The 14,561-nt window shown below is 42.0% G+C and overlaps 2 protein-coding genes and 1 long non-coding RNA gene across 5 annotated transcripts in view; 1 reads left to right on the forward strand and 2 right to left on the reverse strand.

Annotated features, from left to right (window-relative positions):
- Nucleotides 1-5,399, reverse strand: part of LOC119124458 — a 42,749-nt gene extending 37,350 nt beyond the window's left edge. For 2 of the 3 annotated variants that reach the window (XR_005098280.1, XR_005098279.1), the window contains exons 1-5: nucleotides 4,365-4,467; nucleotides 4,074-4,218; nucleotides 1,918-1,998; nucleotides 1,616-1,781; nucleotides 727-813 (exon numbers count right to left, since the gene is read on the reverse strand). This is a non-coding gene — a long non-coding RNA (uncharacterized LOC119124458). Of the gene's footprint in view, nucleotides 1-726; nucleotides 814-1,615; nucleotides 1,782-1,917; nucleotides 1,999-4,073; nucleotides 4,219-4,364; nucleotides 4,468-5,323 lie in introns of those variants that run through there. The other variant, XR_005098281.1, reaches the window with a different exon arrangement.
- aagab (alpha and gamma adaptin binding protein) lies at nucleotides 5,394-7,733 on the forward strand. The gene is made up of 10 exons (XM_037254461.1): nucleotides 5,394-5,533; nucleotides 5,720-5,910; nucleotides 5,984-6,080; nucleotides 6,206-6,295; nucleotides 6,402-6,485; nucleotides 6,558-6,637; nucleotides 6,711-6,798; nucleotides 6,918-7,022; nucleotides 7,104-7,153; nucleotides 7,221-7,733. Exons 1-10 carry the CDS (start codon nucleotides 5,443-5,445, stop codon nucleotides 7,296-7,298), a joined length of 954 nt encoding a protein of 317 aa, XP_037110356.1. The 5' UTR covers nucleotides 5,394-5,442; the 3' UTR covers nucleotides 7,299-7,733.
- Nucleotides 7,734-9,178: 1,445 nt separating this feature from the next.
- On the reverse strand, nucleotides 9,179-14,202 carry smad3b (SMAD family member 3b). Its single transcript, XM_037254459.1, has 9 exons — nucleotides 13,777-14,202; nucleotides 12,675-12,868; nucleotides 12,465-12,599; nucleotides 12,104-12,178; nucleotides 11,963-12,013; nucleotides 10,802-11,014; nucleotides 10,508-10,645; nucleotides 10,232-10,376; nucleotides 9,179-9,420 (listed from the first exon to the last, which is right to left on the reverse strand). Exons 1-9 carry the CDS (start codon nucleotides 13,977-13,979, stop codon nucleotides 9,297-9,299), a joined length of 1,278 nt encoding a protein of 425 aa, XP_037110354.1. The 5' UTR covers nucleotides 13,980-14,202; the 3' UTR covers nucleotides 9,179-9,296.
- Between the last annotated feature and the right edge of the window lie 359 nt (nucleotides 14,203-14,561).

Genomic DNA, 14,561 nt, shown 5'->3' on the forward strand with positions numbered 1-14,561 from the left:
GACATCAATCAGTTGTTCTTACTGTGATCCAGCTACTCAAATTATTTACTTTTGAATTGTCAATTTGATCATCCGCCAATGGCAAACCCAATGCAGTTTTCTAAAATAAGCACAAAAATAACTATTCTCACCGCCTATTCTGGTATGTTTACAAGCAGACAGGAATCTAGTCTATTCTTGAGCTGCCTCATCTCAACAATGGGCACAATCTTCATTTCAATATCCAGCTGTTCCTGTAATGTCGTCTGCTGTTTATCTAGTTGCTACGATGTTAACTTCAAGTGGCTCATTCTTCATTGGTGTGGGGGGTGAACAAAAATAAGAAGAATGGCAATAAACTGTAATTTGTGCATCTTTTCTCAAACATGCTCTTTGGAGGGAGCCATAAAAACTAAGTGTGGCACTTAAAATCATTAATTCAGGCACAACTGCATGGATCTGAAATGAAGCCATTCAGATGGGAGTCAATATACAGTTACACTGCATGGCCGCAATGAAGCAAAGCAGCAGTATGAGTGAGATCAAACATTCCAGAATTTGCCTGTGGACCATTTAAATATGATCAGTTTGGAGAGAGTCATAGAAGCTTCAGACTTTTGCAACTGCACCATGAGGAGACCCGACTTCGTATGATCCTTTTGAGAGGCGAGCCGTTGTTTGGTTGAGCACAAAACGTGCTTTGACATGCGAGTCCAAATTTGAGATATGAGCGCTCTGGGAACTCACCTCACTTTCCAATACGGAGCGGTTGGCCTTGATTCTCTTTGGGGAGGTAGACGGAGAAGGACTGTACTTCTAAGACACATTCCAAGTCTGTGGGAAACAAGGGCGGAAAGATTACTGCAGCTCCAAAGTTACTTTCCAACGGTTGTTCCTTGACCTGATTTATCACTGTGTACACAAAACAGATCTATTATTGTAATCGCCGGCAGGCGTTTGACCTCTCCTGTTTTCCAGCAGGTTGAATTGATAAAAGCTGCCGATGGGAGGCCCATCCTATCCTTCACGTCTTTAATGTGTGCTGTAGCAATGAGCTCCTTGGGAATACAACTAATTACTCCACATCTGTATTTATTTGATCCACAAGGAATTATCCCTTCTGTCACTGGCAGAATGCGCTGGCAGCCATAGGTAGCAGTGATTCATCTCAGCAACAATCGTCTGCCGCGGTGTAACAACAAAACAGTGGGAAGATCGATAGGAATAAATGAAGACTACTACACGGCGCTCATGAAAAAGACCGTAACAAATGCATAGACGACGGACAGGAAGTTAAATGCTAATGCAGCAATTTTATCAGATTGAGCCCATAAAAACAATGTAGCAGTTAAATTGAGTTAATCAAAACAAAGAAAGCAGGATAGAAACCATTAAACATATCATAATTAAATCAAACTATATTCCTCTGATGTGTTTACAAAACAGATGTTAAATTTCAGAAGCTGTAAAAGGAATGGCAAAGATCAAGTGGAGCTCCACCAAAAGAAAACAAGGCAGTATTGAGTTACCGTCTCCTCTACCGCCTCCTACAGGATCATTTACGAACTACAGGCTCATGAATTCAGTTATGGTTCCTCCGTTTGTTTTTGATCTGGTTCATAGGCAGTTTACATACCTGTTGAGCAGAAACGTTGCTGATGCTGCGTTGTTTCTTTATCCTCGCCACACCTGATGATCTCAGTGTTTTAGGATCAGCGCTCTATGGACGGCTCACAGTTCCTCGAAAGATGTCATTAAAATGAAGTGTATCAGAAAAAGGTGAAGAAATCAAGTCGTTAAAGCTGGGGGGGGGGAAAAGAAGACAAAAATGAAATTCCAGTTTAGATGATGTCTTCCAGACAATATTTCCCATTGAAAAAAATGACATGTAGAAGATTACATTTTGTTCAAAGGTATTAGGCAATGACAACCTCCTACCTTTTTTCCTTTTTAATCAGTCTCCCTATGAGGATGTTCGGCAGGACGGCAAATTGCCTCGAGCTCAACCACGAGGGTATCCTGTCAGAACAAGGCCACAAAATATGTCAACACCACCGTTTCCTATCTTCTCTAATTGCCTTTGCTCGGAATCTGCATTTCGGCACAACTACCCCCCCGTCGAGTTCGCTAATAGACCTTGGGGGTGGGGTCGTTAAGTCTAATCATAACAGAGGTGTAAAGTCTGATGATTAATTTGGGTTCATATTTCGGCAGGGGAGGGACCTGTTGCATCATGTCCGGCCACCGCTGGGCTCCACCCGGCAAAACCTCCAGGAGCGTGCTCCGGATTTTTGCCTGTGCCACAATCCTCGACTGAATCAAGGTAATTAAATGATTGGATTCATGCTAATTAACAACAATGGGGTTCAACTTTCTAATTATCCTTGTTCACACAGCAGCCTCTGTAGCCACCCCGACCGAGTGCACATAAAGCATTCCATCTGCTAGTAATTAGGCCCAATCATTTCAGACGCTTGCAAAATGATTTGCAACGCACATTCCTGATTACGGTCTTAAATGCGAGCGCGGCGGTCCAATCGGGACTGGTGTCATAGTTGGTGCTGCGCTGGATGCAAAGACAATTTTGTCTTTACTTTATTCGATTTCATCACAGCGGGGAAAAACGACACCTTTGTGCCAATTGCAAATATTTAATGGAATGGCTTTTCATTTGCCTAATCTGCAAATTAAAGGGCAACGGGGACAAAATGGTTCTGTTCCCCCGGCACGAGGACAGTCATCTTCCCGCAGAGAATCATTTGAATGAGACCGAGTTCCTCAATGGTCGTGGAGCGGTGAGACAGGATTGCCGGGTAGAAGAGAAAAAGAGAACGCTAATAAAGTGATGCGGACGATGGTTAACTGGGAAGGACTGTGTGTGTTTCCAGTTGGCTGCCAGATGCTGAGGATGGAGAGAGGGAAATCATCCCATTTGCTGCATGGCTCAAACCAATCTCTCTCTAGGCTAACCGAAACAAACCAAGCATAAAAAAACAACAACACCCTAATTAATATAAGCATTTACTTTGAAAACATCTTCTCACAATTAACCCAATCAGCGAGGTACATGATGCCACTGCCGGGGGAAGATAAGCAGGTTTAATTAACAGGCGTTGAATGTTTAAAGAGAGGGAACATGCATTTTGCGCATGTATACACACACAGAGTGGTGCTAAAACCAAATGAACTTGGAGGTGCTAATTAATGAAGTGTCAGTGCTCTTAAATATGTGCAACACAAAGATTTGTGCGGATAACATGAAACTGCATTATTGAACCATGAAAATGAAACTGAGAACTAAAAAGCTGGAAAGCTTTGCGTTCCTCGACAACGAAAGTGATGCTATTTAATGCTATGCAGTAGTCCATTCCACGATGGAATTTTGGGATAATATTGCAGATCAACAACTGAGTGTGAGCACTACTAAGAAATAGCCCAAATGAAGACATGAATTAAAGACTATGACACGACCATAAACAAACATATAAAGTTTTGCTGCTCAGGTGAACCAAACAACTTGACTCGTCATGACTCATAAAACACAAGTTTGAGCAGAGCCTCCTGACGTCACTTGATGTCCACCCCCCACACAACCTTGTTCTCCTCAGACCATTGAGCTCTCTGACAGACCACAAGAAGAGTCCAGGTGCTGAGGGACACTGTGCCCAAAGGCACACATCTGTCTCCTACTGGGCTGTGAAAACATGGCACTTTTTTTGGGGTTGTTGCTAAAACAGAGAGCTTCTGGCACAGGTGCAGCGCATTGTGAAGCTCAGAAGGAGAAGGAGTCGGCAGATAGCCAGTGATTAGCAGTTGGGGAAGCTACGGCTGTCTTATTGGCATGCTAGAGCAGGTATGGACGTCTGTCCTGAGACAGCTGCGGAGCACTAGCCCGTAGCGCAGCAATCAAGCGCCTGTTTCTTTCGAAGAATGCTGATGTGCCGCAATCTGCCGCGTTTGGCGGCCAACTCTTCCATCTGTACAATATCACCACGACAGTCTCGGCCTCTTCCTCGTCACGTCACCTCGGGCACTTGAGTGACCAAAACATAAGTGTAGAAAGTGTGTCAACTATATCTAAAAGGGATAGCGACCTTTGCGAAGATGGATGCGTTTGTTGTGACAGGGGCAGGCCGGTGACCTTTATGTCACCATTGCTCTGTGCGTGAGACCTTTAAGCAGCTATTAAAGCAGAAGGCTCCCATCACTCTTCACTCCAGCATGAAGATCGAGTCCAACCTGCAAAGTGAAGTCGTAAAGATGAGAAAGGAACAATGATAGCCAATTCATCTCAATTGTTTCACAAAGGTAATGTGGCTCGAGGCATGGGCTATATGTGCAATTAATATTAAAACACACGCTGGACAAAGGGAATCAATGCAAACCTTTTCAAAGTGAATAACTGGAAAATATGATGTCCCTTTATCCATCCATCCATCCATCCATTTTCGATACTGTTTGTCCTCATTAGGGTCGCAGGTAATTTAGGGGTCATACAGGTCACTTACAGACAAACATTCTGAATTATGGACATTTTAATTACTTCAATGAATCGAATGTTTCTGGAAAGTGGAAAGAAGCTCCCCGCAGGAAGGCCTTACTTGATTTCAAAGAAATAGCAAAATAGTTAACTTAAGTTTAATCATTTGTTTTATACAATTCTTTACAATATCAAGAAACAAATATTTGACTAATGTCTTAATAGTATTGTTTACGAGCTTAATTCAACAAACATCGAAAGAACGATGACAAACATTCTGAATTATGGACATTTTAATTACTTCAATGAATCTAATGTTTCTGGAAAGTGGAAAGAAGCTCCCCACAGGAAGGCCTTACTTGGTTTAAAAGAAATAGCAAAATAGTTAACTTAAGTTTAATCATGTGTTTTATACAATTCTTTACAATATCAAGAAACAAATATTTTACTAATGTCTTAATAGTATTGTTTACGAGCTTAATTCAACAAACATCGAAAGAACGATGACAAACATTCTGAATTATGGACATTTTAATTACTTCAATGAATCTAATGTTTCTGGAAAGTGGAAAGAAGCTCCCCACAGGAAGGCCTTACTTGGTTTAAAAGAAATAGCAAAATAGTTAACTTAAGTTTAATCATGTGTTTTATACAATTCTTTACAATATCAAGAAACAAATATTTTACTCATGTCTTAATTGTATTGTTTACGAGCTTAATTCAACAAACATCGAAAGAACGAGTTTTTTGCGTGAGATTTACTTTAACTGAACAAAAGAAAGAAAATAAACCTGTTCATTATGTTTCTAAAGCACAGACAAAGCAAATTAAAACGTTAATTAAATCGTTACATTCTTGACATACCTTTCATTCGTCGGCCATTGAACCGGAAGGCTTCGTCGGAGTTGAAAGTTCATGGAAATCCCGCCTCCTAGATCACGTGACGCCAACAGCTACCGGAGCTTCGCCTAGCTGGTTGAAAAATGTCAGACTCGGAGGACGCCACTACGCCTCTCCCCTGTGTCGTTGTCACTAGCAGTGATGCCACTTTTAAAGAAGAAGAAATGATCAAACGTATGTATTGTAAACACACTCATAGGAATGATAGAAATGCTAATGCTAGCGAACATGTTTACCTTCGGTTGCTCGGGCATTCACCAAAATGTTAGGAGTTTATAAATAACGTAATAAAGTGCTAACTTAGCCGAGCGGATGCACTCGGGTTTGTGTGACATATTATGGTTTTTGTTTTTCTGTCAGAAATTGTTGGGGCGAAGACGCTACCAGAAGCGAGCAAACGAGAACAAACAGTCGTGTGGTATCCTTGGACCATCAACAACAAATATTACACAGCGGATGTCAGGCTCTGCATCGTACCCAGCACTTTTCAGATGTCGTCAGAGATTGCACAGTCCATGCAAGCTTTCATTGCTTTTTTTGATAGTACAAAGGTATGGACCTTTTTCATTCTTTTTGTAACGGAGCAGTTTCATTGTGTTGAATGAAATGACGTACATTTTGCAGAAGGATGGTTTAGAAAAGCTTCATCCGTGGATATCAGTGGTGGACGACATTGCTCCAGAGGTGCTGATTCTTGTCTGTGACAGAGTTTGTGCAGAAGGTATGTTCCGTTTCGATTTCTTTGTGTCTTGGCATGTGAAGAAATTGACAATAAAGCGGACTTTGACATTGCTGCAGTGTGAAATTGTGGATACAATTCTGTGTTAATTGGGATTTCTTTTCAAGGTGTTACCAGACATGAAGCACAACAATGGTGTTTGTCGCACAGCTTTGAGCTGGTGGAGCTCAACCCTCAGGAGCTGCCTGATGAAGATGGTGAGGGACACTTGAAATCAATTTTTCACAAATGATCTTCATCGTGAAATGTTAAAACAACTCGTCAAATCATATATGATGTGTCTACATCACCTTTTTTGTGCAGATGACTTTCCAGAATCCACAGGAGTAAAGAGAATTGTCCAGGCACTCAATGCAAATGTGTGGACCAGCGTGGAGATGAAAGATGGTTAGATATACTTCATTGTCCCAAGGTCTTTTTGATTACAGAATTTAAATCTGCCTTTTTTTGGGACAACAGGGAACAGTCAGAGCTTCGGACTAATGAGCAGTTTGGTGGCTGCTCGGCACAACCACCCTCGCAGCTGTCAAGATCCACAAGTCAGTGCCACCTAAATTTATAAAGAGAATTCTCACGTCAGTTTAAAATGATTGCTTTATAATTCTATTACAGTCTTCTAGTCAACCAGCAGAGGGCGCGCTTGCTACTGCAGTGACTCGTCATATGGAGACAAACAGCTCACCAGAGAACACAGTTGTTGGTAAGGGAACAGTTTTTGTTTTACCCTTAAAAAAAAAAAATCTGTGCCATCGATAATAATCTAATGCTTTTGCTCATTACTGTGTATAAAGTTTTGAAATCAAATGTTGATCCTTTCAGATGCAATGACAAACTTGGACATACAGGAGCTTGCAAATCTCACAGCTGGAGATGCAGACGTGGATAATTTTGAACGCCTCTTCACCAAATTAAAAGAGATGAAAGGTAAATGAAGCGTGAAACAGTTTAGGCGCTTTACCCGTATCATGAAGATAATAGTATGTCTTTTTCCCTGCCAACTCACAGACAAAGCGTCATCGTTACCTCATGAGCAAAGAAAAGTTCATGCAGAGAAGGTAAGGTGCTTCAACTCCTCCTTTAAGTACCTAATGGGTGTGCTACATCAAAAGTTCTGCATTCCAGGTAGCTAAAGCTTTTTGGATGGCCATTGGTGGCGATGACGACGAGATAGACGGCTTATCATCAGGGGAGGAAAGCTAACGGAAGTGAACGGTCAACATTTCTTTCCTACCTTTAACTGGCTGTCGCGCAAGGTCCAGCGCCCCCTGGAGTCACCGCTTGCACTTTGCAAGTGGAAGTGCTCATGGACGTACTTGACTGTACTGTAGGCGGCTTTGGCTCCTTCAAAGTGGCATTACTGATTTAGCTGAAAAGAGAGGTAGAAAGGATCCAGGACGCAGCCCTTACACATGGGTCTTCCTTAGTGATAGATAAAAAAATCAAACAAACATTACATCCATGAGTTTATCCTTGGGGTACAATGTCATAAATATCTCAACGTGACATCATGTGCCTTATTTTAAAATTAACTGTCAGACAAACAAATTGTGAATATTCTGTCAAGTCACAAAAGATGAACTGTCATACAAATAATGGATGGTCTGTATTGTCAACATAAAGACTTTTTGTCTTGAATAGCTCTTGTCATTTCTTTGTACTCTCAACACAAGGCTTCTGCTCTGTGGCTAACTGTTCATTGTCACATGGACAATAAAACGCAGAGGCATATACCTCATATTGGAAGCAAATACTTGACATTTATATTACTTTATTAGACATTTGGCATAACAAAATAAAAGGGCCTTTTAGGACTATTTGACTTGCATGAGACATTGAAGAGCGAATAAAGCTCTCATCTACCCAATGCAATGTTATCAACTGCGCGACAGACTTACATCATCCATTGGCTTGTGTACTGTAAGAGCGTGAATATTAATTGACACTGCATCTTCAAAGACACATGACTTAACACTGAGTTGACATTTTTAGACACAAGAAATCACCAGAACTGAAGCTGTACAAGAGTCAAAAGTGCATTGTACTGTACTTGGTACGTTTGTTTTTCCATCCAAACGTGCCTCAATAACTGCAAAACTATGTTGAATCAGTCTCACTGTTATGCGCTGCGCACTACAAGTCAACCAGAGCTGAGAAAAGTCAGCATTAAAGTAGGCGGAGTCTTGAACATGTACACTTGTCGAGTCGTGCAGTCCCATTTTTGTATAACTACAAGAAATTACAAACTATAAATACTTATGTACAATGATACTGAGGCAATAATTTAAAAAAAGAAAAGAAAAAAGTATTTTCATGCAGGACTGTATGAAAAAATAACTTAGAAAATGTCTTTTCATTGAGCAAAATATTTTTTTCTTATATAATCCAAGACGAAATGGTGCTGATCTTGTTTAAAATAGATAAAACACCAATTAAGAAGTAATTATCAAATTCTCATTAATATGATGAATTATTGGTGGCAAAAAGTGCCTTGTACTTAAAAGATTAATTACATTATTTTTTTTTTGCATTGATAACTAATTGTAAAAATAATTATACTGGAACATGACCAGTTCAAGGGTTTAATTAATTCATAGAATCAATGTTTTAAATTCTGATAAACAAGGCGGGAGGAGTGTTGTCACACCAACTTGACAAAGTCTAGAGTCCTCGAGGGGCGAGGTTGTCTGTATTTCTGGAACATTCCAAAAAATATCTAATTTTATATGAAGCTTTCTGTTGTATTTCCTGAGAAAAATCAATGAAAATATCATAGAAATTGAAAAGCAATTGCCCCACCCCTCCACCAAGTTTCATAAAAGATGTCCCGCCATGCCTCTGTTGGTGCAACTCCAGTGACATCACTATAAATACGAGACTTGCGATGCATGGTTACTTTCACTGATGTTAAAAAAAAGAAAGGCTGTGTGCGTGTGTGTGTGTGTGTGTGTGTGTGTGTGTGTGTGTGAAAAGTACAGATAACACCCGGTGGCCGCACACACACACCGCAAAAGGACCATCACTCGTGTACACTTAAACAGAGCGAAGCAAAGAGCAGCACGTGTGTGTGTGTGTGTGTGTGTGTGTGTGTGTGTGTGTGAAGTTAAAAGTGACAGCAAGGGAGGCCGATCCGATGAATACCGTCTCTTTCCTTCTCTGCACCGAGAGAACGAAAAACCGGCGTGGTCTCGTGGCTGCCTCTTAAGACACGCTGGAGCAGTGGATGCTGGGAGAACCCATCTGTGTGAGAACCTTGTCCAGCCACTGCAAAGGGCCGTTCAGATGCAGCTCTATCCAGCAGGGGGTGCTGGTCACCGTCTGACGTCTGCCAAATAGGGGGAAAAAAAAGGTTGTCAAACAATTTACTCAACACTATTAGATGGAGTACAAAGACATGAGGATCCAACCAATGAAGTAAGGCTCAACCATTTAGAAGAAGAATATAATTGTGATTGGATATACAATTATTTTTTCTGTCCCCTTTGCATGTTTTTTTTTTTAACAAACACAAGCAATAAATGAATCTGTATTATAATAAACCAGATCAGATTGACAAAAATAAACCTTTTGGTTTTGTATGTTAAATTTAAGCTAAAATATAGTACACAAGTGTGGTGTTATCATAAATTCACAACTCAACAATAATGCAAACTTTCCATGATTCATGAAACAATAAAAATGTGACCTGCATTTCTAAACTTATGTGGACACTGCATAAATTCATCAAAACGAGCACATGTAAAAAAAATAAAAATAAAACCTCGCAACCGACTGAGATGAAGCAAAGGGTTTTTTCAACCCCATCAAACTGCAGCCTTTGCGATTTGAAAATTGCAATGTGGAATTGAATTGGATAAATTCTTCATCCCTACTCTAATGTCATCATCCAGGGTGCCAGAAACACAAGCAGGACTCTGGCCTTTTGGGAAATCCCCCCTCGCCAGTGTCTCTGATACACGTTCACCTCCCACTGCATGCCTGTCACATTCCTTCGCCGTTACTCAACCGGCTCATGCTTGCACTTAGCAGACCAACTTCCTTCCTCAGTGTCCAACACTCTTTCTCATTCAGCCAAGAAGGTTGTGACATCCTCATCAAGAGTACAACAAAGCACAGCGCGGCGGCTCTCACTTTACCTGTACTCGGCGCCCCATCCTTTGACGAAACTCATGCGAATGGTGCACATCCTGGTGAGCTGGTAAACCGCCTCGAAGCCCTGATTGACCGACTGAGCAAGGAGAGCGGCAAACTCCTGGTTGTTGAAGATCTTTAAGTTGCAACCTAACAAAGAGACGCAGGCTTTATGTCTCTCATCAACAAGAGAGTAACATCTTTCTTGTCAACTTCACTGGCCCAGATTTCATCCTCGGTCCTCCTGAAACTTTTGTGTATGTCTTCCCGTGTGCGCACACCTGGAGGGATCTTGCAGACAGTTGCGGGATGCCATCCGTAGCGCTGGTTGCAATTTGGACTCTGGACAAAGATGGCGCTGTCGCTGAGACACTCAGCAAACACTTCCCCGCCGATGTAGTACAACCTGACGCCCCGGCCTAAAAAGTTGAAAGATTGAAATCGGCATCAAATGTTATCTCTATTGTCACGCAGGTTCATCAATGCTCTCGTGTTAATAAATCAAGCCGTGACACTTTCTTTCTTTAAACGTTGACTAAATTGAGATTCGTCAGCAATTAGGCAACGTTGACTACCTATGTGTCTGCGTGTGACCTCCACGGTGGAATTGCGGTTAACGTTGGACAACAGGCCGAGACAGAAGCGCTCCGAGTTGGACGGGTCGGTGAAGCCGTCGACCGTGAGGGAGGGCTGGGAGGCGTGGAAGGTCTCTCCCACACGCTGGTTGAGCTCATAGTAGGAGATGGAGCACCAGAAGGCGGACTCGCAGTACGTCACGGGCTGCAGGTCTGTGCGCGTGAAAGCTGAGTGGTTAATAACAAAGACCAAAGGAGGACAAATGTGCTTAACATTTCATTGCCAAGATGCGCACGGCAGACAATGCTTGCCATTCATTTGTCTCCTGCACTTCTTTCCCACGACCCCAGTGAAGAAGGCAGAGACATGCCGAATTGATTTTGAAGCTGACCTCCCTGTGGCTTTGCAAATGTTACCGTGATTACATTACCTGGGGCCGTCTGTACCTGATCAGACAATGACCCCATTCATACCACCGTTACTCAGTTACTGTCTCAAATACGTCCCTTCAAAACCTTCGGTACTAGTCGGTGAGCGAGCAAAAGTCGTCAACAAATGAAACTGGTACAATGAAATGAATTCTTTTCACCCCTGGATGGCGCCTTGTGCGGATCTTTTGTCTCTTTCCTGAAGAGCGAGCATGGGTGTTTCTTTATTCAGCTGTACCACTCGCAGGTGTTTATTTAAACGTGGGGATCTATTTGAGAATCTCGTGGGATGGCTTGTTTATAAAGTTATTTAAAGCAAGACCTCAGGTTTTGTGTGCGACTCAAGAAACAATTTCGTTGCCGCTCCTTTTGAGTGTTACACACTCTGACGTCACCTATTTACATTTGTTGCGATCGAAATCAGTGTGTCGCGTACCAGAGCGGCTGGTAGCACCACTTGCTTTTGGGGCGTTTATTTATTCAAGTGCACACTGCACCTGGCAAGTCAACTTTTAGAGCAGAGGCCGGCCCCTAACTGAGGACAGATGGTATACGCTCCGCAAGCCAACACATTAGGTACATCAACACGTTCATGCCTGAGAGTAGCTATTCATAGTTCGCCCCATGTAACTAAACGAGGTCACCGACATATTAAAAACATGTCAGTGTCATGGCTCTTTGAATTGAATTATGCTCTTAGATTGAATCAATGATACACTTGTGTGTGCTTACCAAAATTATTGTTTGTAGGTGACACAGGATTGGGCGAGAGGCTGGGTGAACCTGAAATATAGAACGACACATTTGGTCCATATATAGACGGACTGTATCGTTGAAAATAGGAGGCCGGACTTGTGTAAACAGTGGACTCACTTGTGTCCATGCTGTGGTTAAGTTGGTGATCACTCGTCTCGCCATCTTCACTCAGGTACCCGGGTGGGGGAGTTTCTGGACATTGCCACAAAAAAAAATAAAACAAATTAAATTAAATTAAAAAAAAAATAGTGCGTCCTTTGATTTCTGGAATGGAATTCATTACTATTTTTATTTTGCATGTGTTTTACCAGAGTGAAACATGTTATTCCCAACTTTTGATGACAGTTTTCCCAATTCAGTCACATGACTGGTAATCAGGGCAACAATTATTTGGTTGATGATATTGTTTTTTTTTGTCATGTCAAGAGATGACAAATATGCGTGCAAAGGTGACATGCTTTTATTCCTCTGTTCTCACCAGGTATGTAGTTACTCTGTGGTTCAATGCCAGCAGGGAAGTTTGTGTTCTCAGGGATGGAGGGACTGTAGTCATCCAGCGGCGGGAACTCTGCTGGGATGTCAGTATGGCGTGGAACTAGAACAGGTGGCAAAACTGGGGGAACCCAGATATTCTCATTAGGAATCACTTTTTATTTGAAGCGTGTGGTAGCTAGCAAGCACCACTTACTTGGCGTCTCAACCCGCTGGTAGTGATAGGGGTTCACGCACACTTCGTCTTTCTTTACATGGAAGGCGTATTCACATTGGTCAATGGCCCGCAGCTCGTGGTGGGACTGCAGGTCGGGCCAGCGCCACAGGCGACAGTAGATCACGTGAGGGAGACCTTTTCGGTGCGACACCTGGAGTCGGCCGTCTAATGATCTGAAACGTGCCATCAACAAAAAAAAGGTACACCCATTTCATTACCCGGAACAGCAAGACGAGCGATCTGGACGGACTTTACCGTATCGGTTTCAGTCTTTCGATTCCCAACCGAGAGTCGTCAATGTTACATTAATGAAAAGAATAAAGTATGAAACAAACAATTCCGTCATGTCTCTGGCAGACGGCTGTTATTCTCTAAAGTGAGCCACAATCCAAATAGTGGCCCACACCCTACCACAGCCTAGAGTGCATTCCCACCCCAAAAAGCTACGTATTTTAAAGGCAGCTACCACCCACATTCAGAATAACGGGCGGAAGGGGCAAATTGTGAATGTTTATTCAGCCTTATATTACTGTCATCCTTATCCTAGGCACCTAATCTTACAAGTACGTCACGATTAGTGCGTTCCCATTTTTTCCAAACTACACAAAGTCTAGTCTAAACATTCCCTTGAGTCACACTTTGGTCCACCACTTGAAACAATTTACCAAATTACCGAGCAGACTTTAAGATTCGCGCATGCTTATTGCTGGTGCACACACACAAATGTATTATTCACATGGGTAAACCACTCAATGCGAATAATTTATCTCGTATTCATATGAAAGATCAAACATGGTCAATTACTACAGCAAATTGAATTCGTAGTAGATTATAATTAGCATTTCATATGATCATGTATATGAAATAAGACCGAATCCTAACACGTCATCCCACAAAAACGATGTTTTTTTTTTTTTTTTTTTTCATTCATTCGGAGTCCATAAACTCAAGTAAACACAGTAACGTATTTTTTTAAGTTATAATATTGGAAATGCAGCTAAAGCTAGCAAGCTAGCTACCAGGACAGGCGCTAGCTGTCATTAGCGCTAGCTTAGCTTAGCCAGCGTTCGGGTTTCCTTACCTTGGTATGGTTAAACATTTGGTGTTGACATTCTGCGTCGTGATGGCCTTTTCCAACTCGTCCAACTGTCCGGTCTTTTTCAACTTCTTCACCAGACTTTTCACCGCCTTTTCGCACCATTTCTCCTCTTGGCCGTTCTGCTCCCCCTTCTTCCAACCGAGAAGCCTCTTCACTATGGGAGGCGTGAACGGTAATATGGACATTTTTAAATGTCGCAATTAATTAACACTGATTTAATTTCAAGTTTCCGATCCAGACAAAACACCTCCAGCTTTTTTTCCAGCCAGTCAGCTACAGGGTCTGCGAGACTGGACTTCCCAGGCACACGGATGGCCGGTAGCCGGGAGGGGCTCACGCTCGCGTCTCTGTCCGCTCAAGTTGACGGAGTGTCGGTCAGAGAGGAGCAGAACATCCGCCCGTCTGCCCCTCCTCCTCCTCCCTCCATCCATCTATCCATCAGCTGCTCATCCCTCCACCTGCACCGAGCAGCCAGAATAAAAACACATTTAACGACACGTTCATTAAAAACACAAAAACACAACATGATCAAAATCCGCGGTCACGAACAACAAAACGCTACAGTGTCCCTTGTTTTTTGTTTTGCTTATCAGGTCATGTCATTTTTACTCATATCAAATGATTGCATATAATGAATTTTCAGTTTGATATCTTTACTTCATCAACTTCACGACTTTGCAAATAATAATGAATAATATGCAATTATTTGTCAATTCATCAGCCAAATGTTTCCTTTTATTATGACTTTTCATTTTTATGTTTTTATT

Source organism: Syngnathus acus, chromosome 6 (assembly GCF_901709675.1).
Source record: "Syngnathus acus chromosome 6, fSynAcu1.2, whole genome shotgun sequence".
Taxonomy (NCBI): domain Eukaryota; kingdom Metazoa; phylum Chordata; class Actinopteri; order Syngnathiformes; family Syngnathidae; genus Syngnathus; species Syngnathus acus.